The sequence below is a fragment of the Sporisorium graminicola genome, chromosome SGRAM_1, assembly GCF_005498985.1.
Source record: "Sporisorium graminicola strain CBS 10092 chromosome SGRAM_1, whole genome shotgun sequence".
NCBI lineage: Eukaryota > Fungi > Basidiomycota > Ustilaginomycetes > Ustilaginales > Ustilaginaceae > Sporisorium > Sporisorium graminicola.
The window spans coordinates 1-27465 of record NC_043719.1 but is presented as its reverse complement, the minus strand read 5'-3'; the positions used below and the strand labels follow the sequence as shown (position 1 = coordinate 27465).

The window sequence follows — 27465 nt, the reverse complement described above, 5'->3', positions numbered from 1 at the left end:
CACGGTACCTCTTTCTACTTCTGCTGGTCCTTCTCGCCACCATGCTCAGGCTCCTGGCGGTTCATTACGGCATCTGTGGCAAACTTGGCTCCTTCGGCGGTGGAAGTGTCGCAGGGAGTGGCGCCATGGCCGATCTGGTTGAGCTGAACGACGCAAGCACCAATCTGGATCTGCTGGGGCAAGTCCGGGTGGAACTCCTTGGCCTTCTCCAGCTTGCCGCTCAGCAAGTCTCTGCACAGGTACGGCTCACCGCAAAGTGGGCGAGCGAGACCGACAATGTCACATGACTTCTCCTCGATCGCCTTGGCCATCGCCTTGGACGAGCGGAAGCCACCGGTGACGGCGAGCTTGGCGGTGGTCAAGTGGGGACGGATGCGTTCGGCAAACTCGATGAAGAACGACTCGCGCGCAACGGTCGACTGCTTCTTGTGCTCGAAGCCGCTGCTTTCGTAGGTGCCACCGGACAGCTCGATCAGGTCGACGCCTGCAGCTTCGAGACGCTTGGACATGATGAATGATTCTTCGCTGTCGAAGCCGCCATCGGCAAAGTCGGCCGAGTTGATCTTGATCGAGACGATGAACTTGGGGTCAGGGACGGCCTTGCGGATGCTCTCAATGATCTCGAAGACGATACGCGAGCGACCGTCGAGGTCACCGCCGTACTGGTCAGTTCGCTTGTTGACACGTGGCGAGAGGAATTGGGAGAGTAGGTAGCCGTGCGCGGCATGCAGCTCGATACCGTTGCACTTGGCCTCGTAGAGCACCTTGGCAGCGAACCCGAAGCGGCGCGCAATGTCGTGAATCTCGTCGACAGTCAAAGGACGAGGCTTGCCGAACGTCATGCCCATGCCGGGAGGGCACTGCACATCGGACGACGAGACGGGCGTGGGAGTGACTTCCTCCGAGGTCTGTCGGCCGGCGTGGGTCACCTGAGCGATGACGAGCGAGCCGTGCGCCTTAGCAGCATCGATGACAGGCTTGTACGCCTTGACGTACTCGTCGTGCGAGGCGATCTCGGGGTCGATGCAGGCATTCTTCTTGGCTTCGGGGTATCGTGCATCGCAGGGGATGTTGCCGAGGACGATCGTGCCGATCTCGCCCTCGCCCCACGTCTTGTACAGCTGGATGTACTCAGGCGTAGGCCAGCCGCGCTTCTTGAAGTCGTCATCGGACCACGTGCACAGACGCTCGGTCATGGCACTCTTGAGGGTGGCATTGGGCGCAGAGACGCCGTTGGAGAACACGACGGGCTTCTTGAGAACTTCGAGGTGGGACATGATTGCTGGGGTGGTACGAGGTAATCTGAGCAAAGAATGGGCGCTAGGTGAGGGTGGATGACAGCGGCGGAGGGGTTTTATAGTCAGACGGCCATGCATCTACAAGGTTTCCGGACATAAGGGGTTTTGGAAGTGGTAGGAGCGTGGCTTTCTTACTGTTTCTTCGCATTGGGCAGTGTAGCTCGAATTTGACGTCGAGCCTGTTCAGTCATCAAACAAACAGACCTTCCAACCGGATCCACGCACCTTACTATCGAGATAGGAGTGCCGGCCATCTCGTTGTCGTGCCGCATATCTCTGTTGTACTTGTGCGTCACAAGCGTGTGAAATCGATTTTCTCGCTCGTTCGTTTGTATTGCCGGGCGGCGTGCAAGGTCCGAGAGAATTCCTCCTCGAGCGCCCGCCTGTCGCCTTGCATGCAACGGTACGCAACGAAGTTCAGTTTGAAGGGCAGACTGGCGTCAGTGGGTCATGAATCACCGCTGAGCAGCAGGACGGCATTTAACGTTTCGCAGTTTCGCCTGTGATGACGTGAACTTGCCGATCTTCTTTTTGGTTCGGTCAAGTGTAATTACGAATGTTCCAGTCTGTAGAGTTGTGAGATCGCAGGGCCCAACTATCGGGCTGGGGCCACTTGATCGGGGAACACGTGGACGTGTGGGTAGGCGAGCGACCGTTCAAGACACCGAGCGACTTCTCTGCCCTTCTCATCGTTTGCAGTCACCTTTTGCCAAGACAGTTCCGCCTGAACGACGGCAACGAACAGCTATCAGAGCAGGACTTCGAGCTACGACCTCACCCGCCGATCGCCAACCGTATCCCTCAAGTCAGAATGGCGTACGGACACGTCCCGCGACCAGCCGGGTCGAATCCGAGCACGCTTCGACCTCGACTGTACACGCTTCCGCAACGAGCGCAGACGCCGCAGCGCAAGGGCGTCGTCATTGTGCCTTTTAACGCGGACGGTGTCAATCAAGTCGACTACGTTGAAGCCGGTGCTGCTGGGGAAAAGAAAGCGCTGCGACCACCCAAGGTGCTGATCGAATATCTGGCGCAGGTGTTCAATGACGAGCTCGAACGAGGTGTTACGTACCCTCAACGTGGCCCCATGGACTTGGTAGAGTTCGAGGGGTATTTCCTGGGCTACGATCTGCTCGTTGGAATCTTCCTCTCTGCGGACCAGCTTTCGGCCCTATCCACCGCCAGTGTAGCAGAAGACGGACTCGCAGTGGCCGATCTCGCCCAACTCCCCGACTTGTCGCAGCTCGACTTTGAACAACAAGTAGCTGGATTCTACTACGTCAAGCCGAACTACCCGGGTCGATCGTCGCATCTGTGCAATGGCGGCTTCGTTGTCCCTCCCGCGTGCAGAGGTCTCGGTCTGGGAGGCGTGCTCGGTCGATCGTTCCTCCACTTTGCTCCCGCAGCAGGATACAAGGGATCGGTGTTCAACCTGGTCTACGTCAACAATCAGGCCAGCGTCAAGATCTGGCAACGACTTGGATTCACGATTGTTGGTAGACTGCCCATGGCTGGACTACTCAAGACCGAGAGCGGGAAGGATGAGTTGACGGACGCCTTTATCATATTCAAGGACTTCACGGAGACAGTGCAGGATGGCAAGTCGGTTGAGCCCAAACCGCTCTCGACGCGGGTAGGTGACGGAACAAGAGATGCATCTTAGTCGAGGTTTCACGAATGTAGCCATAGATGGACTTCGGTTCTCTTTTGTCGATCAGCGCTTTCAATGAGGATTACAGTGGCAAGCATGCTGCTTGCTGCGCGTGTTGCAACGTGCTAGGCTGCCGCCACGATGGCTTACCCTAAGAGACACGGCGTAGCAGACCAGATGAGATCAGCGGGCAGCATCAGCGGGCAGCATCAAAAAGGCAGAAGACGGGAACAAGAATCGTGGTATCATTTGCGACATGCAAGTACAGTGTTGAGAGTGAAAAATAGACACAGCGAGGTGGGAAGGGAAGATCGTCGCCATTCGATTTTGGCAAATGGGCGCTGAATCGGCCTGATTACCGTCATTGTGGTTCCTTTACGCTTGGTTGCTGCGCAATCACATGGCCGTAGACGCGAAAGACTTGTCGACAGCTCAATACTTGAAGATGATGTAGAGAGCGTGGATGATACCTGGGAAGTAACCGAGGATGGTCAAGATGACGTTGATCCAGAAGTCACTGTGGTCGGAAGGAGGGGACGGAGGGAAATGAACATAACAAGAGTCAGTACAAAGCTGCAATAGAACAAAGGATAATACTGTGTCGCCGGGTGGCTAGGCACGATCGACGGCAGGTGATACGTACGCTCCGCAACCTCGCTCCAGGAAGACACCCAGAGGTGGGAGGAAGATGGCAAGGATGATCTTGATGATGTCACTGCAAGTGAAAGGCATCTTGGGCGGGTGTTTCGGGGGGAGATAAGGCTACTGATGAGCGACGATGGGTGGATGGATGGGTTTGAAGGAAGGAGAACTTTCGACGACCGAAGTCAAGGTCGAGGTGCGTATATATAGCTGAGACGAGACCGTGGCACAATTGCGATGAAAGGTCACAGCGGTGGGGGCGCATGCAGTAGCAGGGATCCGGCCAGTGCTATTTTCTGGCTCGCATTGATGCATTGACTGGCATGACTGTGTTTGTGACGTGACGTTGCTCTTTCATTTTTTCCTCTTGCTCGTTTTGGGATACGCTGTTGTTGCGGAACACTGTGGCCGTGCGTGTATCGACGTCATCCCGATGATCCACTATGAACTCCACACTCTGCGAGCAGCAGCAGCGGCAGAGCAGAGAACCAGAAAAATCAAGAAAAACCAAAAAAAAAAGGGTCTCGACAATCGCGTCTCGCTTTCTTTTGTTTGCGTCTCTGCGTTCCCGCGCCCATTCGGTACGGCTTTCCGATGCTGTGCTATGCGGTGCTGCTGAGTCGTAGTCCCGCGCTGCCTTTTAACACCGCCATCCAAGGCTTTCAAAGGCAAGCCAAATGCATCGTTCAGGGTTTGAGTCGTCCAGTCAGCGAGTCGCTTCAGCTCGCAAAACACACTCCGCCGGCCCGTGTGCTGGGTGCCTGTCCCTTCCATGGTGCCTCTTCTGGCGACAACAAGCGAGCGAGTATGGCTGAAGTGGTTGCCTCGCAAAGGCGCCGATCAGAGCACGTTTCGATCATCTTATTCGCTGATCGACTTGGTTTCGGAAGCTTTGATGAGCAGCCTGGAACGGAGCAGCCGAAGGTAAGCATCTTTACTGCAGAGCCAAGCCAAGCCAAGCCAAGATTGACGAACGGCCAGTCAGCTTGTCTTGGCTGTCCTTTGCCCTCGGGTTCTGTCGCCTATTTGTAAATGCATTTTCCGCGTTTCACGCCGGCGCTGCCGAAGCGGGTGTTGTATTCCCTTCTCCACATTGAGATCATCGCACTTCTTTAGCATCTTCGTTTGGCATCCACGACCGTCGACCCGAGCTGCTTCCCATCGTTTGTGCCTTCGTTAAAGGCATTGTTCTGCTGCTGACAGCGGCTCACGGATGAGAGGGCGCAACCAAAGGATGGCTCTCTGCACTATCGACACGGTTGTCGCTTTCTCCAAGTGGTCCATCCTCAGTGAGTGATCCAGAGTCCCATCACTCCGTCACTCCGCTGCGAGCTTGCCGGCCCAGCCGACTGACACCTCTCATCTCCATTCATGCAGATCCGCTACTCAGTATCGTGTACTTAGTCGCGCTCGGATGCGATGCTCAGAATTGCAATACCTCGAACACGTGGCTTCGGCGTGGTCTTGACGCAGCCAAGGAGCTCTTACCCCATGACGAGCTAGAGCGCATCGCGATAGGCATTGCAGCTCTCACCGTTCTAGCAGGATGGTGGCTCGCTGTGTCCTCGCATCTATGGTACAACCGCGTTTATCTGCGTCCGATCCGACGCAACGAGTGGGGAGATCAGCTCGTCGTCATCACCGGTGGAGCGGCAGGCATCGGATATCGCACCGCCATACGATTTGCAGCAAAGGGCGCTAAAGTGGTTGTCATCGATAAACAGAAGCTGCCTATCATCGAGTCGCAATCCTCGTCCCCTTCCCATTCGACAGGGGGTTTCTCACATTCCAACATCTCTGCGTACATCTGCGACCTTGCTTCGGAGGACGCGTTAGCCAAAGTGATCAACTCGATCCTCGCCATCCACGGCACACCCACAGTCGTCGTCAACAATGCCGGCTTCACCCATTCGCAGCCCATCACTCAGCTCTCTATCCCTCAACTCTCGCGCCTCATCAACGTGAATCTCACCTCTCATCTCTGGATGCTCCACCACCTGCTGCCGCACATGATCCGGCGCTCCAAGAACGACAGCGGAAGCGCACACATTGTCTCGACGGCGTCCGTCATGGGCCATACGGGTGTGTCGCAGATGATCGATTATTGCGCTTCGAAGCACGGCGTGGTGGGGTTGCATAAGGCGTTGCGCTACGAGCTCGACTACTGTCATCGCTGTCCGCAGATCCGTACTACCCTGCTGGTGCTCGGACACGTGCAGACGCAGCTGTTTGAGGGGCTCAAGTACAACTGGCTGGCGAGGTTTCTGGGTCCTCCGGTGCATCCCGATGCTGTGGCGAAGAGGATTGTGTCGGCGGTGCAGCACAGACGCGGAGGTACAATCGCGATGCCGTGGTATGCAAACTGGTCCGAAGTGTTTGCTTTGCTCCCGAGCTGGGCCACCGATTTTGCTCATTGGCTGTTGGCGTCCAATACCAGCATGGATTTGATGAACAAGGCACGTCAAAAGCAGGTATAGACCGTCAAGCCAAGTGGAAGGCAATGTCATTATTTGATAGGTACGGGCAACAGATTAGGGTTGTTTATTGCTGGCGAACGGAACTGGTGAAAACCGACCCTCAGCCAGTCTGCCCAACGAGCTGATACCAGACTTTGTCGCCCTGTGCCTTTCTGACAAAGATGAGTTGATTCAAGAGGTCGAGTAGCCGATGCGCCGTGACAAAGACTGGCTCGCTCGAAGCTCGTTCGACCGCCACGCACTCTTTGCGCACTATGTTGGGGGATGACGTTGCAGATGGCACCGACGAAGAATCAATTAGGAATGGTAGCGTGATCGCGGCTCGGGTGAACCTGAACCTCACCAGCAGGTCTTCAAACTGCACACCGTTCGATACGCGTCTAGAGCTGCTGAGGGCTCTGCCAATTTCGTCCTCCATGTAGGTTTGTGGCTGGAGCCATTTGAACAGATCCTGCAAAACTTGTCGCTGATCGGACTCGATGTCGTCGTTGTTGAGCAAGAGTGATGAGCGTGCAGCAAGATGGCGGCGATTGATGCGGTACGAGATGTAATGGTCGAGTACACGCGTTTCCCGACACGGTCGATCGAGCAGGTGTGGCTGCAGGTTGGTCGAGTAAACAGTTGCAGAGATCGCTTTGAGGTACTCGCCAAAGTACATCGGCCGCAGTCGCGACATGGAGACCGAGTAGAGCAGGCGAGAGACGAGTCGCAGGCTGCAAAGGACCTCGAGGAGCGCAGTGGCTTGCGCTTCCTCTTTGTCAAGGTCATGGACTGCTTCTGTTTGTGCGCCGTCTAGGAATGCTGCGACGACAAGGTCCCATGCTATGTAGTGCGGTGCGATGTTAGTGTTACTGTTTTGGGATGGTGCTCCTGCTGCTGGGGCGCTGGTGGTGCTGTCGAGATACGACGGCGGAGCGAGCAGCGTCGGCGTCTCTTCAAAGTTGGCCTTGAGACCCATGATTGCGGTGGATCACATGGTGGAGGTGATCAGCGTGCAGCAGCAAGAAAATGGATGATGGACAATGGGCGTCGGTCGAGGGGCGAGAGGCTGTGCTTGCATCTCCTGTGCATGACTGCAGCCATCGTCATTCGAGTGAAGCATCCGTGCGAACAGAGCAGCGGCCGAGCCGAGCTTTTGAGCCAAGTCAAGAAAGGACCCTTTCCGAGCTTGCGGCCAGCCACACTCGAAAAGAGCCTTGCAAAAGCCGAAATCATGGAATATTCAATTTGGCCTGCAGAGAGGGCAACGTCCACGGCCGTGTCGGCTCAAGCGGCAGGTCCGACAGAGCTAAACGAGGTGTGCGTAAAATCACTGTAGCCACCTGTGTTGGTGACAGGGACAACTCCGGTTGGGTCAAAAGTGAGCGTTGATGTCGAATGTTGAGAAGTATGAACTCACGTGATCGTCTCAAAGGGCCGCAAGGTGCAGCAACAGCAGCACCACAGCGATGCCGCCTCGTGCTCTTCCGAGTCAATGGCGATGTGCGGATTGATAATGGCAGCGGAGCGTGGCGAGCGGAATGCAGAGATAAGGAAATCTGGAAGCGGCGTGCTTGGTTAGCGCGGCGGGATGTCAACGCAATTGACTGTGTATCTATGAATGAGTGCACTTTCCGCGGTCGGTTGGCGTCCGCTCCATTCGAGTCGCAATGGCTTGGATGGCATAGAACTAGCTAGGTACTCCATACAGACTGAAAGTGGACGAGACGAACTGGGCTGCAGGTCAGGACAGAGCGGCAGGATGACAGGAACAAGGGTCCACCTCGTCAAGGCTTCATTCAACCAACCAGCTGAGCGATAAGTCAAACGCTGGGGCAGCCGGGTCCTTTGCACCCCATTCCCAGTCCAATTTGATATTTGGCTGGAAGGAAAGTCGGCGCAAATTCGCGTGGGGTCTACTGCAGAAGTGCGGCTTTTTCGCCATAACTCAGACCTAGCCGTTCCGCTCGTGCAACGGCCATGTTCCTGTCCTCAATCACACTCATCACTTCCACCATCAGCGACAGTCGGGATCCACTTCATTCCCGCCCGACCGTGTTTCTGACAGCATACCGCTGAACGTTGCCGTTGAAGGAGCAGTGCAGAGGGTTAGCTCGACGCTTTCTCTGTGATTCCCACCTTAAGACGGCTATTGTTCGGTGCCGATTTCGCCTACCTTTCTACCACCTCGTTTCCGTTCTTCGTCTGTCCCTCGATCCATCCCAATACCGCCGCCCAACCCAGTTTATCGTCACCATCCTCAGCACGTCGTCGTTGTTGCAACATTTTGCTACGGGAATGTGCACCCCACCATCGTCGGAATGACGATTCGAGAAAAAGCGTCGGTATCTGCCGCCGATGATCAGCCGAAGCTAGTATCGGCTTCACCGTCACAGGCAGAGGCGACCTGCACTCCTTCGCAACACCAGTCGTTAACTTCGACAACTGCTCTGACCCATGGCGGCCATGAGCGTGCCTCTGACTCTCCCACGACCATCAGCATCAAGCGTCAACGAGGTGATACCACCGAATCTAGTCCCCGTCCTGGTCCTTCCAAGGGCACCAAGGGCAAAGCCAAATACATCCCAAATCGTGTCAAACGCTATCATGAAAGGTCGTTGGCCGGCTGTTTGACCTGCAGAAAGCGTCGCGTCAAGTGTGACGAGGCCAAGCCCGTGTGTCGGAGGTGTGCCTGTGGAGATCGCCAATGCATCTACGCCGACCCCTCGTCGGCATCCGACCTGGATCATCTCGATTCGACCAGTACTCCCGGCAAGACGAGCGTTCACATATTGCCTGGGATTCAGGTATCATCGCTAATCCATGCAGATCACGCTTCGGGCCCACCGACTGCCGGAAGCAGCAGCGGCAGCACCGGAGCTACGCAGTTCTCACCTGCAGACGGTGTCGGACCAGCATCCTCTGCGTATGCAGTCGCTGCATACGCATCAGCTTCGCCACAGTCTTCTTTCGATCGCGCGAGCCCACACTCTCCGTTTGCATATCACAATGGACGCGTTCGAGCCTCGACTAGCTCTCACCACGATCGTTACCGTGCCCGCAATGATGCTGCTCATCAGCTGGAATCTGCAAGACATCATAGCTCCGACTACGACCATCACAGACCGCTCATATCCTCGCAACAGTCCTATTCGCGCTCGTTTGGCGCATCGCCCATTGACATTTCCAAAGTAAAGCTACCCGAGCTTCCATCTGGCTTTGGCTTCGACCATCTCGACGCTTTCTTTCCAACGTACGAGCAACAATGCCTTTTTCGGCACTACATCCTCGAAGTGGCACCTCAGCTCTGCGTCATGCAGATACCCTTATCGGACAATCGGTGGATCCGATACCATGCCACCTTTGCTGTGCGTCACCCACACGGAGTGAATGGCTATGAAGATGCGCTACGATCGGCGCTGCTCAGCATGGCCAGCCTCGATATTGGCCACAAGTTGTCGCAGTCACCCATACCGGATCTATTCCCGGCGGTGGCATCGCGTTCAGACGACGCATCATCTAGGTCCAACGACTTTCGCAGTGGGTCGCGGGGTATGTCGGGGCCCTCGCCGCAGAGTTCCACCCCGCACAGTACCACTTCTGGCATCGCTGGCGTCGCCGACGCACTCGTCAATGCACACACAACCAGCATCATGTCCAACGTGCTGCTCGAGCTAAGCAATCTTCGTCGTGAGGAAAGTCTGCGTCTGTTGCGCACCACACTCAAAGAAAGACGAGCGCCGCTGGATCGCAGCGACGCTGCCATCATGCTTGCTACGGTTCTCGGCCTGGCCACGCGAGACAGGCTGGCAGCACAGCAAGATTGGCAAGATGCCTTGCACATTGCGTCAAGAGCAATCGCCGAGCTAGGTGGACCCGCGGCATTTGTCGACCAATCCGACCCGTCGAGCCTGTTTCTCATCGAGCAGATCGCATGTTTTGACGCTCTTAGCTCGCTTACTTCCGACGATTATACCCTTTTCTTGCAGCCGTGGGACGACTGGTGGTATGCGTTGATGGATTCGCCGCGCAGCATCAAGGAGGACAGCGTGCTGCAGACATTTGGACTGCACCGCGGCATGATCGACATGCTGGCGAGAATGACACGGGTGGAGGCCACCCGACGCGAACTGCAGGAGCGCACAAGCGTCACCATCATTCTGTCAGAGGCGGTGGGTGGTGCATCGCCGCCTGCGCTGCCTCCCGAGTATGAAGAGACGCGGCTGTGGCTGGAGTCGACCGCGCGCGCACTGGTGGCAGAGATTCCCATTTGGGCCAAGATGCCGTTCCCGGCTGAAGCCACAAGGACGTTACAGACGCTCTTGCCTGTGATCATGAATCACTTGTACGTTGCTGCTGCGGAGCTGTACATCCACTCGGTCATTTTCTCCAAGCCGGCCGACCATCCTTGTTTCGCAGAGCCCACAGCGGTTGTGCTGGATCGAACCGAGGAGGCGATCCAGGCTGGAATCACCAAAGGGTAAGTTGCTGTCCGGTCGGCAAAGGGGAAGAACGGGTTTGCAAAGACTGACAAGACTTCTCGCTCACACCTTTCCCAACAGACTGGTACTTCCTTTATCATTTGCAGCCTTCTCAGCACGCCACCAAGACCGCGATCGCATTCGTGTCATGCTCAACGAGCTACGTCCCTACTACAAGTTTGACCTGGAACGTATGGAAAAGCTGAACGTGCACCTTTGGAGCTTGGTCGATAGCGGCTTGACCCCGACCGACTGGGGCATGTTTCTCAAGAGTGTCGGCTGTTTCAATTGGGCTTTCTAGGTCATCGTTACTTCCTTGTGTATGTATCTAGATAGTGGAGCTGCCAGGATCTGGGAATGCATTTGTACTATAGGGCGATGCTAAGCTGGTGGATTTGAGAGCCTCAAGTGGGGGTCAAGATTTCAAAAGCAATTGCCAATCCTGTGCCCAGGCTGCGGTGGAGATGCTTGGAACCCCACGTGTGTGTTGGTCTTGTGCGCAGTGCAACCATGGATTTTGGTGGAGTTTTTGTCGCACGACAGGCAACGGCGCACCGCTTTCGAGAAGAAATGCAAATCGCAGCTTCCAGCTCATCATCCTTCCCACCGAGTGCCGGAAATCGAGCCTGTGCTGACATTTAACCGCCTCTGGACCCCAATTTGCGTGCTTTATAGCGGCTTCCGCTTCCGCACTTGTCTTCACTTCGCATGTATCACTCCCATACCGACACATTCAACCCATACCAACGAGCAAGACACTGAGCGATCGTACGCAGTGCATCGTCAACCGGCAGATCGGCTCGGACAGCCTTCGCACATCGACTCGACGGGACTTGGCTTGGCGGCAAAGCAACGCAGGATGAAGCCATTGATATCGAGCCGCAGACCGTTTCAGAAGCAACGCGGCATCTCGTGGCTTTTGCTGCTATCCATCATCGCCTCGCTATGGCTGGCTGCGCTGGTAGCTGCAGCCAAGGATTACTACAAAGTTCTCGGCGTCGATAAAACCGCCTCGGAACGCGACATCAAACGTGCTTACCGCAAACGAGCGCAAAAGATCCACCCGGATAAGCACCCAGATAAGCATGCCGAGTTCCTTGAGCTGAGCGATGCGTATCAGACGCTGAGCGATGCCGAGACGCGCAAGATCTACGACAGGTACGGCGTCGACGGCGTCAAGAAGCACCAAGCACGCAAAGACAACCCGCACCAGCATGCTCAGGATCCATTCGACATTTTCTCTCGCTTCTTTGGCGGTGGAGGCGGCGGCGGCGGCGTTCGCAAGGGGCCAAACAAAGCTTTCAATGTCGATGTCGATATCGAAGACTTTTACAAAGGAAAGACGTTTACATTGGAGTATCAGAGGAACGTGGTCTGCTCGCATTGCGACGGAAGCGGTGCCGAGTCACCGGGAGACATTCACACGTGCGATGCGTGCGACGGTAGGGGTGTGAGGATCGTAAGGCAGCAGATCATGCCCGGGTTCATCACAAACGCGCAGATGACGTGCGACCGTTGCGGCGGTGCAGGCTCGGTGATCAAGCACAAGTGCTCCAAGTGCCACGGTCAAAAGATTGTCCAGGAGGCGGGATCGGTGGAGGTCGACTTGGAGCGGGGCGCCGAGGAAGGTATCGAGATCGTGATTGAAGGAGAGGCGGATGAAGCGCCGGACTATGAGGCCGGCGATGTGATTGTCAAAGTCAGCGCACGACGTTCGAAAGGCCAATTCCGACGAGGCGGCTCCTCACTCTACAAGACACTGCCTATTTCACTCTCGGAAGCCTTACTGGGCTTCGAGCGCAACATTACCCACATGGACGGGCGCACCGTGACCATCAAGCGCGATTCGGTCACTCAGCCTGGCTTTGTTTCTGTCATCGAAGACGAAGGAATGCCCGTTCACGGCACGACGCTGTCCGACGCACCCGAAGACGATGCACGCGCTGGACGCGACATGCTGTTCGGAAAGCTGTACCTCGAGTGGCAGCTCTTGCTGCCCGAAACGGTGGATCCAGCGTTGCGCAAAGGTGAGTTTCCGCGACAGGCTCGACAAAGTCGAAATGTGGGGATTACCAGACAGTTACTGACAGCGATTTGCTCTTGCCGCTTCGACAGTGCTCGAAAAGGTGTCTGGGCGCTCGCCAGGGAGCCAAGCATCTGGTGGCTCTGACCATGAAGAGCTTTGACAGGACACGCCGTGGTTTTGAACTCACTACCATTGCAATAGATCAGCTAGATTTGAACCATGACCTCAGCGGTTACCGTTGAGAGCCTGAGCAGAACATACACGGACGAGCCAAGCTGCTACATTGTTAAGTCGTCTTTCTGAAAGGGCTGGCAAACCGAGCTTCCGATCTTCCTTCCTCTTGTGAGATTTCTCGGTGAATTTTGTTGAAAGGAAAGCGCGAAAAGGACCGAAGTGCCGCGTTCGGCTGTTGGTTCCTATCCGCTCCTGCGGAACCTCCGCAAAAGCTGCTCGGCGTGATTGGCCAAAGGGGAACTTCGGATCGACGGCAAGCACTAGGCTTCGCTACCATTTCGCTCTTCTCATGCAGCTTCGGAGCTGACCCCTGGGCGGAGATCATATAAGAGTCGCCGTTCTTGCAGCTCGCTGAGGGATTGCGGATTGTCCCCTGCTCTGCTCTTTCCTCTCTCTCAACCATGGTTCAATCAACAAGACTGCTGCGTCAAGCGGCACAGGCGCTTTCACGCACACCGCACCCCACGCTGTCACTGTCGCCCGCTGTCCGCTCTGCGCTGGCACCGTCCACTAGAGCACCACTCGTCGCTCTCGAATCGACCATCATCACCCACGGTCTTCCATACCCTTACAACCTCGAGGTGGCCCAGGAGCTTGAGCAGACGGTCGTCGACCATGGTGCCGTACCAGCCACCATCGCTCTCCTCGATGGCAAGCCGCTCGTCGGTCTTCAGCAGCAGCAACTCGAGAGACTTGCGCAGTGCGCTATCGACCAGACCAAGAACGAGGCGATCAAGGCCAGCCGCAGGGATATCGCCCACGTTCTCGCCAAGGGCAAGGGCACTGTGGGTGGTACCACGGTCAGCGGGACCATGGTGCTGGCACACATGGCTGGCATCAAGATCTTTGCGACGGGCGGCATCGGCGGTGCGCACCGAGGCGCTGAATCCACTATGGACATTTCAGCCGACTTGACTGAACTCGGACGTACGCCTGTTGCCGTATTCTGCTCCGGACCCAAATCTATCCTCGACATCCCACGCACGCTCGAAGTGCTCGAAACGTTCGGTGTCTCGGTCACCACATTCAACTCTACTGGCGAGTTCCCTGCCTTCTACACTTCCAACTCTGGCCTCTACGTACCTTACGCTGGCAGCGACGCACAGGCAGCTGCGTCCATCCTTGTCAACGCCCAACTCGGTCTTCAGAGTGGCCAAGTGTTTGCCAACCCGATCCCGACCGAGTTCAACGAGATTGGTGCCAAAATCCAGCAGTGCGTCGAGCAGGCAGTCCGCGAGTCGATTGAGCAAGGAATCGACAAGCGCGGAAAGGAAGTCACCCCTTGGCTCCTCAAGCGCATGGCCGAGCTCATCCCGGAGAGCAAGCAGAGCAACCGAGCCCTCGTGGTCAACAACGCCAAGAAAGCAGCCCAGGTCGCCGTCGAGCTGCATAGGATCGAAGAGGATGCCAAGCGCTCGGAGGACACACATGCCCTTGGTGGGATTGAATCGACTGTGAGTTAATATCCATGGCTCTTTTCACTATCTTGGCGGTCAAGATTAGCGACGTCCCAAGAAGACGATGCAGGCTCCCCTCGATGTAGATACGCGCCCCCAAAAGAAACACACAATCAAGACCCTTTCAATCTGGCTCGCCTTGGACGATGGTGGATCGAGTGAATGGTCATGCTGAACAAATGCTGTTTGCTCCGTTCCCTTTTCGCTTTACAAATTTGCTCAGCCGTCAATAGGAAAAGCGAGTATATTGATCTTCGGAGCAGCAGCCGTCGACGTCACCTCGCAAACACGGTCTGCCGGTGCTCAAAAGCTCGCAGCGACTACATATCCCGGCCGCGTATCAGTGACTCTAGGCGGAGTAGCCCGCAACATGGCCGAGACAGCTACGCGGGTGCTGTCCTCCTATTCAACTTCGCCCGTCAAGCTCATCTCACCGCATGGAAACGATGATTTCGGATTGCTCCTACGGACGGGGATGCAGCAGGTGGGAATGCGTACTGATGGGCTTTTTGTTCCTGACGGGAAAGGTGTGGAGAGCAGGACAGCGGTGTGCTCGTTGATGTTGGACGATGCAGGTGACTTGATCTCGGGTGTTGCGGATATGGACATTGGCCTCACGGCGCTCTATCCGTGCGTCGGTGAAGGTGAAGAGCAGCTCGGAAAGCTCTTGGTGTCGGATGCACCAGAGGCGGTGGTGTTTGATGGCAATATCGGCAGCGAACAGGCAGGCGAGCTGCTGAGGGCTTGTGAAACGTATAACGCCGGCAAGGGGGCTGACGAAGATAAGCCAAGGCTGTTGACACTATTCGAGCCAACAAGCATCGCCAAGTCAAGCATTGTTCTGAAGCACTTTGCCACCGCAAAAACGAAAGGCTTACCAGCCCAGCCGATCAGCTTTGCCACACCCAACGCCGTCGAGCTGGAAAACATCTACGAGGTCTCTCGACAGCTAGGACTGACTCCCACCCTCAACACCTCCACCTCGACTTCCAGTTCTATTATCTCGTCCAGCATCAGCCCCACAACGCTGTCCAAAGCGGAATCCCTTATCAGCGCCGGGATTTTTGCGACCATCTTGCTCAAAGTCGGGCGTCACGGCGTCATCACCATTGACGCAGACCGGATCTACCACCACCCCATCCCCGCAGGCGAGGTGCATGTAGTCAACACTACAGGGTGCGGAGACAGCTTTGCCGGTGCATTTACTGCCGCGCTGTGTCACTTGCTTTCAAAGGGCAGGGTGGACTGGTCAAAGATGATCGATGCAGCAGTAGAGGTCGGGCAGCGCGCAGCACGAAACACGCTTGCATCGACAAAGGCTGTCGGAGACGGCATGCATCTTTTGCTCGGAAAGCATATGCCTTAGATCAGTGGGAAATGAAGGTGTCTCGTGAGATCTGATCGGCACAGCAGGTAAGCACGAGTCGGAGCGCACACGCAGCAAGAATGTACGCAAAAGCGACAGAAAATCAAACTGTCCTATTGATCAGTTCAGATAACAGCAAACAGAAGCCGACACTATATACCTACAGAGTCCATATAAAGCGAGAGAAAGCACATAAGCGGAGACAGATGCGGACGAGAGCGATCGCTACGAGACTAGACAAGAGTATGAGAAAACGGGACAGTACAACAGAAACAGGACAGGCGGAAAACGAAGCCGACTTCACTTGTGCACCTCCTCTACGAGACGATCGAGACCAGCCCTCGCTCGCATTGCGTGTTCAAGCGGCACTTGTTCGCCTTCTTCGGTCAGACTGCTGTTGAACACCTCGATACTCCAAGGACCTTTGTAGCCGGCGTGCCTAACCGCAGCTTGGACAAACTCGGTCGTCGGCATGAAGGCACCCCGCTCGTACTCGCAGGGGAACAGGCGGTTACCTCGGGACCAGATCATCCTCGACGGTCTGGGTTCTTCTGCGTTCGGCGAAGGCTTGAGCGGCTCTGGCAACCTGCGTGCGTCGCCGATCTGAAGGAAGAAGATCTTGTCAGCCGGCACTTTGGCCAGGTCATTGATCGATTCCAGGACTGCCGCATATGGATCTGCGTGCGCCTCGGTGATACCGGTCTTGGTGCAGGGATCAGCATACTCCCGGCCGAGCGTGTTGAACGAGTCGAGGATAAGGCCGACATTGTCGCGATCAGCATGCTGCACAGCTTGCCATGCTCTTGCCCACACGTCGACGTGTGCACCCCACGACAGCGCCTCGTACCCGATCTTGATCGGAATGGCTTGACGCTCAACCGTTCCGTTCGAGTGGTCAGCATGAGGAGCGAAGACGGGTCCAAAGTGCTCGGCGAACTGACCGAGTTGAGCCAGGTCGCTTCCAATCCTCTCAACATCGCCTACCGTAGTAGGAGCATGTTGGTTGTTGGAGCAAATGAGGAGCAAGTCAGCACCAAGAATGCGCATCACCTCGAAACGAGAGCGTGCGCGACGCAGCGCCAGCAACTGATCCTCTGCCTTGGCCCAACCCTCGAAATCGCGCAAGGGCTGCAAGCTGTAGATACGCAGGCCGAGCGAGTCGCAATACGAAGCAATGTATGAGGCGGCAGCTAGTTCCTGCCTGTACGCTGTCGCAGTGCATGTACCCCATGCATTGTACGTCATGGGCAGCCCGTCCAGGCCGATGACCAGCTCGCCCTTGTCATTGCGTACCAGCAGATCGTCGTCGAGACGGCAAACGGCAAAGGGCTTGCTCGAGGGCGCAGGATCAGCTGTGTACGACGTAGCGCTGGTGCTCTTGGACGACGAGCTGCTGGCGGCGGAGGAATCGCTGAAGCGCCTGTCCAGGTTCAAAGGCGAATCAGGTGGTGTGAGGGTCGAAAGGAGCGAAAAGGAAGGCTCAGAAGAGGTGATGGCTTCACCGCGCTTCTGGATGGCCGAAAATTCGTATGACGCAGCAAATGCATCGAGATCGTCCTGAAACAGCTCGATGCCGTCGAAGCCAGCTTGAGCGATGGCGCGGATCTTGGAGAGCAGAGAATGCCCGGCGAGGTTCGCGCCCACCGAGTGGGTGAAGATAGAATATGGGTGAGAGCGTGTATATGGGGTTGAAAACGACATGTTGACTTGTTCGAAGCCACAAATTTGGGCTACACGAGAAGCCTGCGGCCAGAACAAGGTGATGGAAGGAGGTGCAGCTTCGTGCAGATGATGAGCGTTGAAGGATTGTGGAAAACCGAATATATGAACGACGGCGGCTTTGGTGACGAGGTGTCGATGATATTCGATTGGGAGGGATGGTGATGAAGGAAGAGGAGAAACGACGAAAGCACGACTAGGATGAGGGCGAGATAAGGCTGACCACGACAGACGCAGCGAGAGGACCCTATTTACACCATCAAAGCGGGTCACTCGAGGACCGACGGCCTCATCTGCAGCAAGATGCACGCCATTCCTGCCAGGTACTGGAGTCAGATTACCTTAAGGCTGGAGGTTCGAAGCGGCTCACTCTCCGCAGGATACGTCGATGCAGTCTTTGGCGTCGAAACGCCCTGGAGAGACCCAAGAAAGGGTTTCGCGAGAATCGACGTGGCTTGCGAGCGTGCCGCCAAAAAAAACCACTTTCGGATACCCGAAGTCTCAAGGAGGAGACGTAGCCGGACTCGGAAAAGGGAGCAGCAGAGGGCGGTAGCAGAAGGAACACCCTGTCCCATATCTTTCGCTCTCCCTTGCATTGCATGAGGCGAAAGGGCGGTGCACTAAGCTGTTTTGGCGTTGCAGCTCCGTTGCAGGCGAGGTACAGCTGAAGTCCATGGCGCTGATGTAGCTCGTTTGTTTGCCGCGTGCAGCCAACGTTCTGTTTTGGATATTTCAGAGCTTATTTGTGATTTTATCGTGTGGGCAGTATGACAGTCGCTCAGCAGCGGAACATAAGCAACGGTTATCCGACTTTCAAGGCACAGATCGACAGAGGGCCGCGGTTTCAGATTTCCAGAAGAGACCTGCAGCAGGAGTTTTTTCCGTCGCGCCCATTTCACATGTCGCGGGCGCGTTCTCTTTTGGCGCCGTTACCGTAGATCCCACGACCCGAGCTCTCTCTCCCGGTTGTTTTTATTTTATTAATACAAGCGACCAGGCCTTTATCAGAAAGCCCCGGTGTTGACGTCGAAGGTCTCAGCGCCCTGTGCTTCCGTAGCTGTTTCGCGCGCAATATAGACTGCATCGCCTGCTCTGTCTGGTTAATCAGAGACGCATTATAGACGCAGGGGATTCCAAGCTTCCTATGTTACAAGGACGATGCAAAGGAAGCCGTTTTCCGCCAATGTGTAAGACACCGGCATCGACGATCCTTTCAGTAGGTGCAGCGACTTTTCTTACGGAGGATCAAGCTCCGCTCATCCGCAAAACGTCATGGGGATCCCTCGCTGCTACGGGTCTGGTCAGGCGTATGCCAAGACTGCACTTTGTTTCAGATACGAGGCTAGCCGCGTGTCGAAGAGTGGTGTCGAGACCCGACAGTTTGTTGTTCGACTGACGGTTCTGCGAAGCGAAGTCAGCACCTTGCCAAAATCCGGCCAGCGATGTCGAAGAGGAGCCATCGCTTAAAAAAAGGCTGACGATTGAGCGACAATCAGCTCGTGCCAAACGCCTCGTGCGCCCTGACGTGAATTGCATCGGAAAAGCGACGTTGCAGCTCGCCTAAAACTTTGTCCGATTTCGCATGCGCCGTCTCTCACCCATTCAGCACCGATGGAGACCCCTTGAAACTTTCCAGGTCCAGCCGAACACACCTGGGCACCGTAGTCGGACCTTGAGTGCAGCGAGGTTGGCCTCGGTACGTCGTTGCTCTCGGTGCGATACTGAGTTACGGAGTCGAGGAAGCAGTGCCGTGCGCCCACATCAAAGTCCGTCGAAGGGTAGTAACAAGAGGCGGCAAATTTTCACGAGTTGCGAGGGGGTTTCAATTATATCGCCGATCTTGTAAGGCCCGATTTTCTGACTCCGTGATCCGAGTCCAGCACACCAACTTCCACTTTGAAAATTCCACTTCTTCGACAATTTTTCAAAGAAAGTGGCTGGAGAAGAAACGAGTTCCCGTTTCCACAAATGGCGCTGACTTTCTTGGTCTTCCTCTCTCTCACAAACCATCATTGCGCATCACCACCACTTCTCTTTCGTTGCGAACAGACAAGATGGCTGCTACTCCCATCGGCTTCTTCGGCCTCAAGCTCGTCCCGGGCAAGGTCCACAGGATGGACGTCTCGCGCGACTTCAAGATCACCAACGTCTCGTACGCCGACCAGCCCAAGAACAACACAAAAACCCTTGTCAAGATTCACTACACACACGTCCCTGGCTTCGAAGATGACTACAACGAGGACGACGACGACCTCGAGCCCAAGAATCCCGAAGACGAGGAAGAGATCGAAGAGAAGGTTTACACGCTCTGCAGCCTCAACGGCGCCAGCAAGGACCACGCCGTCGTCGACCTGTCCTTCTGCCAGGAGGAGCTCATTGGCTTCTCCATTACTGGTGACGCGGCTGTTGACCTTGTAGGCAACTACGTTGCTCCTCCTGATTTCTTCGACCAGGAGCCTTCGGACAGCGAGCTCTACTCAGATGACGAGGATGACGAGGACGAGATGTACGGCCTCGACTCGGACGAATTTGACGAGGATTCAGACGAGGATGACGAAGACGTGGAGGAAGACCCGGACCGTTTCGAGGAGCTCGTCGACTCGTCCTCTTCCAAGCCAAAGAAGGCCATCGCCGCTGCTCCCGTCGCCGAGTCCAAGAAGCGCGCCGCTGAGAAGCCTGTCAAGGAGACAGCCGCCAAGAAGCTCAAGGCCGACGCTGCCGCCTCCGCCGCCTCCACTCCTACCAAGGTCACCGAGACCAAGGTCGAGAAGCAGACCAAGAGCCCCAAGGATGCCAAGCCCAAGACCGAGACTGTCGAGAAAAAGACTGTCGAGAAGCCTAGCTCCAAGATGACCACCACCAAGCTTCCATCTGGACTCGTCATCGAGGAAAAGAGCGCAGGTGCCGGCCCCGCCTGTAAGGCTGGCCAGAAGGTCGGCATGCGATACGTCGGCAAGCTCACCAACGGCAAGGTCTTTGACCAGTGCACCAGCGGCAAGCCATTCTACTTCAAGCTTGGCAAGGGTGAAGTCATCAAGGGCTGGGATGAGGGTGTCAAGGGCATGCGTGTTGGTGCAGAGCGTCGTCTCACCTGCCCTGCCAAGCTTGCTTACGGCAACCAAAAGCTGCCTGGCATCCCTGCCAACTCGACTCTCGTTTTTGACGTCAAGCTCGTCGAGATCAAGTAAATGAGAGGTGCAAGCCGCTCGCCACTGTCTAGCACAGCGATACGCAAACCTGTACCCACCTCGCGGCACGAGAACCCACCTACTGCCGAGGCGTGGGTTATCAAAAGGAGGTCCTGTCGTTTAGACCGTGAATCCTGACCCCTAGACATGCATTCCTCCGCACTGACTGTCCTCAACATTCTTGTACTTTATATTATCACACGCTCACAATGTCCACCGATCGGTGACACCCTTGTTCGTGTGATATGGCCCAGCGTCTGACGACCAGCAGAATCTGAACACAATCCGTGGGGTATGCCACACGGTGCCTGGGTGGGGCTTTGGGGCTGGTGGGAGCTGTGGCTTGGTGGCACTCTCCCTTTCGGCGACAACAAAGCACTTTGAGTAGGGGCCAGGCTCTCTAATCACTCTTTGAACCAAGGCCTGTCCCAGATACACTCCAGGACCATCTTCGGGCCGGCCTTGAGCTTTGGTGGCACCATAGACAAAGTGGAAGTCTCCCTACGGCTCTGCTTCACCTAGTGGCGAGGTCGAAACACCCTCAAAAGTAAATAAAACCCGCTTCTGAAGAACGACTTTGCCTCAACCTCATCCTCATCGCTCCCCACGACTCGTTCCCAGACCTACCACGTCTATTTACCAATTTACATCACTCAACATAAAGGTCAAGCTCACCACCGCCTTTGTCGCAGCAACTGCTCTGCTGTCGTCCGCTGCAGAAGCTCAGCTCCAGTGCCGCTTGTGGACGTCGGGCTCCAACATCATTTCCGTCGATGCTTTCTCTGCTTCCGACTTGGCTTCCAAGTACTCTGAGACGGAAGACAGCAACTGGGCTGATGTCACCCTCACTGGTCTGTACCACGTTTACGCAGCCCTACAACGAACTCAGATGCACGATATACTTACCGTTTGATTCATTCTCATCCGTTTTTTGGTCGACTCCGAGCAGATGAGTACTACAGCGATGTTAAGGACGCAGAGCGCTATGTCTCCCTGCGTCACAATGGAGCAGACTGTCACCAAGTCTCCAAAGTCAAACACCACATGTGCAACAAGCACTACGTCCAAGAAGAGGCCGGCAACTCGTGCGCTCAGGTCATCACCAAGTCTCACCCTATCTTCTACGCCTCGGGTAAGGCGGTGGACGTTTCTGAGTCCGCTCCGAAGACTCCCGTACATTTCAGGATCGGCATTTCCTCTTCGCTCCAGTATTGGCGAGCTGAAGTGATCAGCACGTGTGCATCTGTAAGTCAAAGCATGTCTTTATGTATCTATGCTGACGTAGCGCAAGGACTGACCGATGCTTATGTTTTTGCTTCTCAACCTTCCTTCCGAGTCACAAAGGAGGTTCTCGATGCTGCTGACAAGCCTATGAAGTACATCACCTTCTCGGCGAACAACATGCACACATGGCCCACTGTCTCTGTGATCCTTGACCAGCCCGACTTCCACTTCGCCCAATCTTGGAAGTGCACCGACGCCCACAACTTGCGTGCCGACGCCCCTCGAGGTTATTCGTTCGACAACGGAAAGTCCTGGACTTTCCACAACGTCGCCTTCGACCCGATCCTCTACGACGTACAGTCCAAGTGAGGACGCGAGGAGCGAGGAGCGCCGATCTCAGCCATCTCCTGATCTGTTTTCCTTTGTCTGAGCCTACGAATGACTACGTAGTCATTCAGTTGAGATCCCTTGATAGTTACGTCTCTTTCGGCTTGTTCAGTCTCTTCCTCGTGCAACGCCCCGTGTCCACCTTCTCCTCCTTACGAAGCATTCAACAAATGGCCTGTGCTTTGCGTGCAGGATTCCGATACCGGTGTAAGTCGGCGTAAGTGGGCCAACGAAATTTCTTCGTTGGACGAGACAAATTTTGACTTGGAAGCGCTATTCAACAGCGCCTGCCCGGTCCCGGCGGCATCGAAATCATGTTCCCAATGTCGATTGCATCGGTAGCAACTACCACCGTCTTCCCCCAAGCTTCCTTTCCGTACCGCGACCTCGTTTGTCAGGTCAAAGCTTCAGCCTGCCACCAAGAGGAAGAAGCAAAGAAGCAAGCACGCCCGGAGATAGCAGATGCTTTCTGGTTAGACAGAATATCTTCCTTACTGCGGGATCGCTTCCTTACTGCAACGCCGCCCTAGACAAGTCGGCCAACTTGCTATTGGTCCGTGCGAGGGTCGAAGACCGTATACAGGAGATGGGCGTCAGCATGGTGCTGTGCAACGTTGACGAGAAGGCAATTGGGGAGCAACGCTGCCAATGGAAAGCTTGAAGAAAATGGTTACCGCTAGTGACGTGTGGTTACTGAGTTTCACATGGGAGGTTGCCGCCAGGTTCCTGCATTCAGCGCTGTCGGGCATGAGATTTTCACGTGCCTTCAAGTTCAGCTCTCGAGAATGGTCACCGCTCTCGGAACGCGATCCTCGCTGGTGTTAGATACTCACAGCGACATTAACTTGGCCATACACGATGCGTACATTCGAGCGGCTCATCTCGAGAATGAGATGCTCGGCGGCACCGGTACTGCGCTTAGAGACCTGGATCTTGCCGCATACGTGCCCCCTCCCCCCTTTCTTTTGCGTGGTAAACAACAAGCGAGTGTCTGAGGCCCTTGCGAAGGCCCTTCTAAAACCTATGTAAAGGCAGCCCAACTACGCTCGGCTTGCTCTCGACTTCATTCTCCCTCTGTTCAAGAAGAGCGAGGCCGCCGGTATGTCGACCAAGACTTCGTCCCCGCCAAAACCTACCGCCATCTGGCTCAGGTCACTCGCCATCGCCGTGCTGGTCCTTGGGATCGCAGCAGAAAGAGGCAGAGTCTTCATAGAAGCATCCAGCCAGTGCATCGTGTACTCGAACGGTCCCCTTCATGATCGATTTGGCAACCTCATAGGACTGCCTGTGATCGACCCCTTTTTATGTTTCCTCTTAGCCTTATTTAGGGAGATCTTCAACTTCCCGATCTCCAGAGCTGTAGGTATTGACAAGGACAAATAACTACCAGAGCATACTAGTCTCAGCGCGTCTCAACTTTTTCTGACCAAGGATAGCCGTTCCCTTATCTGTGTCGGACAAACAGATCTCCCTGCTCTTTGCCTCCCTAGCAATTCCAGCACTCTTGAACATCTTCTGGCGTGCTCGCACACGGAGCCAGGTCTTCGTAGCTTTTTTGTTTGCTTGTTCAACGCAGATCATCTCATTTGGCCTAACGTCGGCATTGTTCTATTTCGCAACCATCGTTCCTTCGGCTTCTCTAAAAGGAGGAAGCAAGGATTCCAGGCAACGCACGTCCGCGGTCTCGAGCAGGTATGTTTGGTGGGTAATGATGGCCATGATCGTTTCCAACCAAGCTTTTGCCGGGCTCGTTGTGGCACCTGTCGAGAACGAAACGCTGTATATCCTTTCAAACGCGGTATTCCAGGTATGTTCGACTTCACGACGTAGCTGAAGGCGGATGAAAACTAATCAAAGGTTGCAACTTGTTCCAACGACAGATCTACCCGATTGTCTATGCGTTTGTTCTCCTGGCCAAGCCAATTCAGAAAGACGAGTCTGTCAACAGGAAGCATTTGCCAAGTGTGCCGCCCGATCGCGGCGTCCGACTCGTGGTCCGTATCTTGGGCTTTGTTGCTTGGTACTCCGCTTTCTTGCATTGGTCAGGAATGGCCGGTCTCTTCATCAAGCCCGCCATCACCGATGAAGCCATTTATGGCCGTCACAACGAGCTACTGTCTCCAGCCATCACCTCTTTCTTAAACGGTGACTGGAAATGGTCGATCCCCGACGCTGCACAGCTCAAAGGTGGACCTATCTTCTTCATGCTTGACTACACCTCGTCCACTCTCGCTGTCTGGGCCTCTCAAATCGAGTCAGGCCATCCCCCAAGCATCGGTCAGGCCATCGTCGGAGGTCCTGCTTACGCCATTGCAAGGTCGATGGCAGAAACATGGAGGGCTGCTTTGTAACTACCATTCCTGGACTCGAAGGCGAGACTGCCCGATAGGGGCCAGTTCACATCTCGCTCCTCATTCTTTCGGTTGGACGTCCCTACAAACTGCGACCTGAAATCGAAATCAGAAAAATGGTTTCGCTCAGATAATAGCCGCAAGGCTTCGTCAAACGATTGAGCTGAAAACCCGGCTTATCACCAGTATCAACTTCACGCCGAACCGCCCTTATCAAATGGGGCTACCAGCGAACCAAGCAGAGCTCCGTCGGGATTGGACTCTCGCCCGCCTAGACTCTGACGGGCAAAATGAATGACGATCCTTTTTCATAAAAAAGTTACAATAAATGCGCGCAATAAATTCAAAGTCTCATTGGGCTTGCCTATGTTGAGACCGGACCCGAACCAACCCGTGGCTGACATGTCGCCGCCACGCCGTCCTGCAGACGCGAAGCTGTAGTTCTGGTGTTGACCGACGCTCACCCGACAACCAAGGATTGGCGAATATTAGTTCTGAGGTCAGGTGAGCATTTGCACCTCGGGCTGCAATGATGTGGAGAAGCCCGTTACGCCACGTGTGAGGTCAAGCAGCCTCACGTCGCCGGTTGCAGGCAAACGCGGGGACCTCGCTTCGCTAGCGTCCGGCAATCTTCAGACCCCATCAGCTCTACAACGACACTGTCTTCGTCTGACAAGATCAAAATTGAAGAACTCGCTGAAATGCCAGAGGACTGTCAACCACAGACCGGTGCCACCTCTCCTGCTTTGACCAGACCGGTGCTCCTCGTGGTTGCCATGGCTTACACCGGCGACATTAGGGCAATCAGCATGCATGCAAGCAAACGAGCTAACCTCAGTGGCGCAACCTGAACTACACTCGAGGTGCATATTGAATGCAACCGCACTCATCTCTGCTGCAGAACATTCGAATACAGCTCGTCGTTCCCAGCGGCAAAATCATCCTGCAATCTGACCACACAAAGAGACCGACTGCATCCAGAGACCCACTTGCTGTGAAGCTCAAATACACATATAAGGCGTCTGAGAGGGCGAGAAGGTAGCTCTCATCACATCTCCAAACCTTGCTTCGGATCTTGACATGCGCTTCTTTGACCCTCTTGTCGCCGCGAGCTTGCTCGCTGCGAGTTACACTTTCGTACAGGGTGCCGCTGTTTCTTCTGACGGTGCTGGCTCCAGCCCCCTCCAGCGTCGCCTGACAAGCTCTCTGAAGAAGGAAACAGACTTTCTCGGTCAGCCAACGAAAGCTGTCATGTATACCTATGTTCCCTCTTCGTACAAGAAAGGAAATCCTCTCGTCCTCGCTCTTCACCACTGCCAGGGTACTGGACCTAGCTACTTCGGGTAAGTCAAACATATGCGTCCAATCCGAACATCGAGTCATGCTTGACCAATTGGTTTTGTTTACCCCTTCGATACCAAAGCGAATACCCTTGGGGTCAAGCCGCGGACCAGAAAGGTTTCATGATGATATTTCCCAGCTCTCCTTACGAGAATGGTACGTGCTGGGATGTCGCCAGCAACGCTGCTCTCCGTCATGACGGCGGCTCCGATCCTCAGACCGTTGCCAACATGGTAAAATTTGCGACGAACAAGTATGGCTCCGGCAAGAACTATGTCACGGGCCATTCTTCTGGTGCAATGCTCACTGAACTGATGGCTGCCGAATATGCCGATTTGTTTGTGGCCGGGGCGGAGTACTCTGGCGTTCCAGCGACCTGTTTCGCCACTGGAAAACCTATTGGTCAAGACTGGAACCCGACCTGCGCGCAGGGCAAGTACAACGAAACCATTCAGTACTGGGTGCAAAAGGCAAAGTCAACGTATTCCGTAAGTCGCCTCAGCACCTGTGTCGAGCCTCAGAGGCAGCTCACCGACATCAAGAAGCTTTCATGACTCCATACTCTCGTTTCAACAGGGCTATTCCGGCCAGTATCCCAGGATGATGCTTGTCCACGGTACCGCTGACACTACAATCAACTTCAATAACCAACGAGAGGCCATCAAGCAGTGGACGTAAGTAGAGCTATCAGCCGATACATTGCAGGAGGCCCAAGCTGAACATCTTCGTTCCTTAATTCAATCAAAACAATCAGCGGACTCCATGACCTCGACCCCAGTAAGCCGACCAAGACGGAATCACTTCCGGGTCAGTCCAACTATCAGATTACATACTACGGCGGTAACACAGTCATGGCTATTGCAGCCGGCGGCGTCACACACGACAACCCTGCCAAAGTTGACTTGACCTGCCAGTTCTTCGGCATCTGATGCGAGATATACGGCGCCCAAAGTTGCTTGACCGTCTTTGCAAACGTTCAACGTTCTTTGTAAAAGTGAAGTGCACTCGATTGGAACTTGATTGCTTGCAGACAAGCAAAGTTGAAGGCGGCGCATCGCTTCTTTCTCTGACATAGGGATTCCTGGTTAAAGTCTTGCAGCCCACCCCTAGGCGGCGGTCGCAACCGCTCCGCCAAAAGTTAAGGTGCAGGTTAGCGAGGCCCGATAGTGTCCCTCTCTGCATCAAGCAGCAAGGAAGCCGTGTTCCGTTCGGCGACCTCACCTTCTTCGGTACATGATCGGCAAACAATGAACTACCCTCCATTTGTTATCTTGCTTGGTTCGCTGTATCATGTGCTGAGCTGTATCGCAAAGTAAATGTATGTCCAAGACTAGTGTAAAGTTCTCGATGTGTGTTGCTTGAATTCAAATGCTTGCATTATTGCTGGCGCTCCAACGCCTCCCGTCCCGGCTGCGCAAAGAAGCAAGTTTCTTTTCCCGGTTAGGGTTAGGTTTAGGGCTAGGCTTCCCCAGAAACGAGTTAGGGTTAGGGTTAGGGTTAGGGTTAGGGTTAGGGTTAGGGTTAGGGTTAGGGTTAGGGTTAGGGTTAGGGTTAGGGTTAGGGTTAGGGTTAGGGTTAGGGTTAGGGTTAGGGTTAGGGTTAGGGTTAGGGTTAGGGTTAGGGTTAGGGTTAGGGTTAGGGGGT

The 27465-nt window shown here is 55.1% G+C and overlaps 12 protein-coding genes across 12 annotated transcripts; 9 read left to right on the top strand and 3 right to left on the bottom strand.

Moving 5' to 3' along the window:
* Positions 1 to 14: 14 nt before the first annotated feature.
* On the bottom strand, positions 15 to 1277 carry EX895_000016 (uncharacterized protein; the record flags this gene model as incomplete). Its single annotated transcript, XM_029880617.1, has 1 exon — positions 15 to 1277. The coding sequence occupies one exon, from the start codon at positions 1275 to 1277 to the stop codon at positions 15 to 17; it is 1263 nt and encodes a 420-aa protein (XP_029742003.1).
* An 832-nt stretch (positions 1278 to 2109) lies between these two features.
* On the top strand, positions 2110 to 2961 carry EX895_000015 (uncharacterized protein; the record flags this gene model as incomplete). Its single annotated transcript, XM_029880616.1, has 1 exon — positions 2110 to 2961. The coding sequence occupies one exon, from the start codon at positions 2110 to 2112 to the stop codon at positions 2959 to 2961; it is 852 nt and encodes a 283-aa protein (XP_029742002.1).
* Positions 2962 to 4825: 1864 nt separating this feature from the next.
* EX895_000014 (uncharacterized protein) lies at positions 4826 to 6068 on the top strand (the record flags this gene model as incomplete). The annotated part of the gene is made up of 2 exons (XM_029880615.1): positions 4826 to 4880; positions 4969 to 6068. 2 exons carry the CDS (start codon positions 4826 to 4828, stop codon positions 6066 to 6068), a joined length of 1155 nt encoding a protein of 384 aa, XP_029742001.1.
* Positions 6069 to 6168: 100 nt separating this feature from the next.
* On the bottom strand, positions 6169 to 7026 carry EX895_000013 (uncharacterized protein; the record flags this gene model as incomplete). Its single annotated transcript, XM_029880614.1, has 1 exon — positions 6169 to 7026. One exon carries the CDS (start codon positions 7024 to 7026, stop codon positions 6169 to 6171), a length of 858 nt encoding a protein of 285 aa, XP_029742000.1.
* Positions 7027 to 8368: 1342 nt separating this feature from the next.
* Positions 8369 to 10829, top strand: EX895_000012 (uncharacterized protein; the record flags this gene model as incomplete). Its single annotated transcript, XM_029880613.1, has 2 exons — positions 8369 to 10527; positions 10610 to 10829. 2 exons carry the CDS (start codon positions 8369 to 8371, stop codon positions 10827 to 10829), a joined length of 2379 nt encoding a protein of 792 aa, XP_029741999.1.
* Positions 10830 to 11387: 558 nt separating this feature from the next.
* On the top strand, positions 11388 to 12714 carry EX895_000011 (uncharacterized protein; the record flags this gene model as incomplete). The annotated part of the gene is made up of 2 exons (XM_029880612.1): positions 11388 to 12555; positions 12644 to 12714. The coding sequence occupies 2 exons, from the start codon at positions 11388 to 11390 to the stop codon at positions 12712 to 12714; spliced, it is 1239 nt and encodes a 412-aa protein (XP_029741998.1).
* Positions 12715 to 13189: 475 nt separating this feature from the next.
* Positions 13190 to 15611, top strand: EX895_000010 (uncharacterized protein; the record flags this gene model as incomplete). Its single annotated transcript, XM_029880611.1, has 2 exons — positions 13190 to 14242; positions 14469 to 15611. The coding sequence occupies 2 exons, from the start codon at positions 13190 to 13192 to the stop codon at positions 15609 to 15611; spliced, it is 2196 nt and encodes a 731-aa protein (XP_029741997.1).
* A 300-nt stretch (positions 15612 to 15911) lies between these two features.
* On the bottom strand, positions 15912 to 17312 carry EX895_000009 (uncharacterized protein; the record flags this gene model as incomplete). The annotated part of the gene is made up of 1 exon (XM_029880610.1): positions 15912 to 17312. The coding sequence occupies one exon, from the start codon at positions 17310 to 17312 to the stop codon at positions 15912 to 15914; it is 1401 nt and encodes a 466-aa protein (XP_029741996.1).
* Positions 17313 to 19384: 2072 nt separating this feature from the next.
* EX895_000008 (uncharacterized protein) lies at positions 19385 to 20518 on the top strand (the record flags this gene model as incomplete). The annotated part of the gene is made up of 1 exon (XM_029880609.1): positions 19385 to 20518. The coding sequence occupies one exon, from the start codon at positions 19385 to 19387 to the stop codon at positions 20516 to 20518; it is 1134 nt and encodes a 377-aa protein (XP_029741995.1).
* A 1044-nt stretch (positions 20519 to 21562) lies between these two features.
* On the top strand, positions 21563 to 22111 carry EX895_000007 (uncharacterized protein; the record flags this gene model as incomplete). The annotated part of the gene is made up of 2 exons (XM_029880608.1): positions 21563 to 21763; positions 21863 to 22111. The coding sequence occupies 2 exons, from the start codon at positions 21563 to 21565 to the stop codon at positions 22109 to 22111; spliced, it is 450 nt and encodes a 149-aa protein (XP_029741994.1).
* A 1726-nt stretch (positions 22112 to 23837) lies between these two features.
* Positions 23838 to 24480, top strand: EX895_000006 (uncharacterized protein; the record flags this gene model as incomplete). The annotated part of the gene is made up of 2 exons (XM_029880607.1): positions 23838 to 23936; positions 24010 to 24480. The coding sequence occupies 2 exons, from the start codon at positions 23838 to 23840 to the stop codon at positions 24478 to 24480; spliced, it is 570 nt and encodes a 189-aa protein (XP_029741993.1).
* Positions 24481 to 25560: 1080 nt separating this feature from the next.
* On the top strand, positions 25561 to 26750 carry EX895_000005 (uncharacterized protein; the record flags this gene model as incomplete). The annotated part of the gene is made up of 4 exons (XM_029880606.1): positions 25561 to 25823; positions 25904 to 26309; positions 26398 to 26495; positions 26576 to 26750. The coding sequence occupies 4 exons, from the start codon at positions 25561 to 25563 to the stop codon at positions 26748 to 26750; spliced, it is 942 nt and encodes a 313-aa protein (XP_029741992.1).
* Between the last annotated feature and the right edge of the window lie 715 nt (positions 26751 to 27465).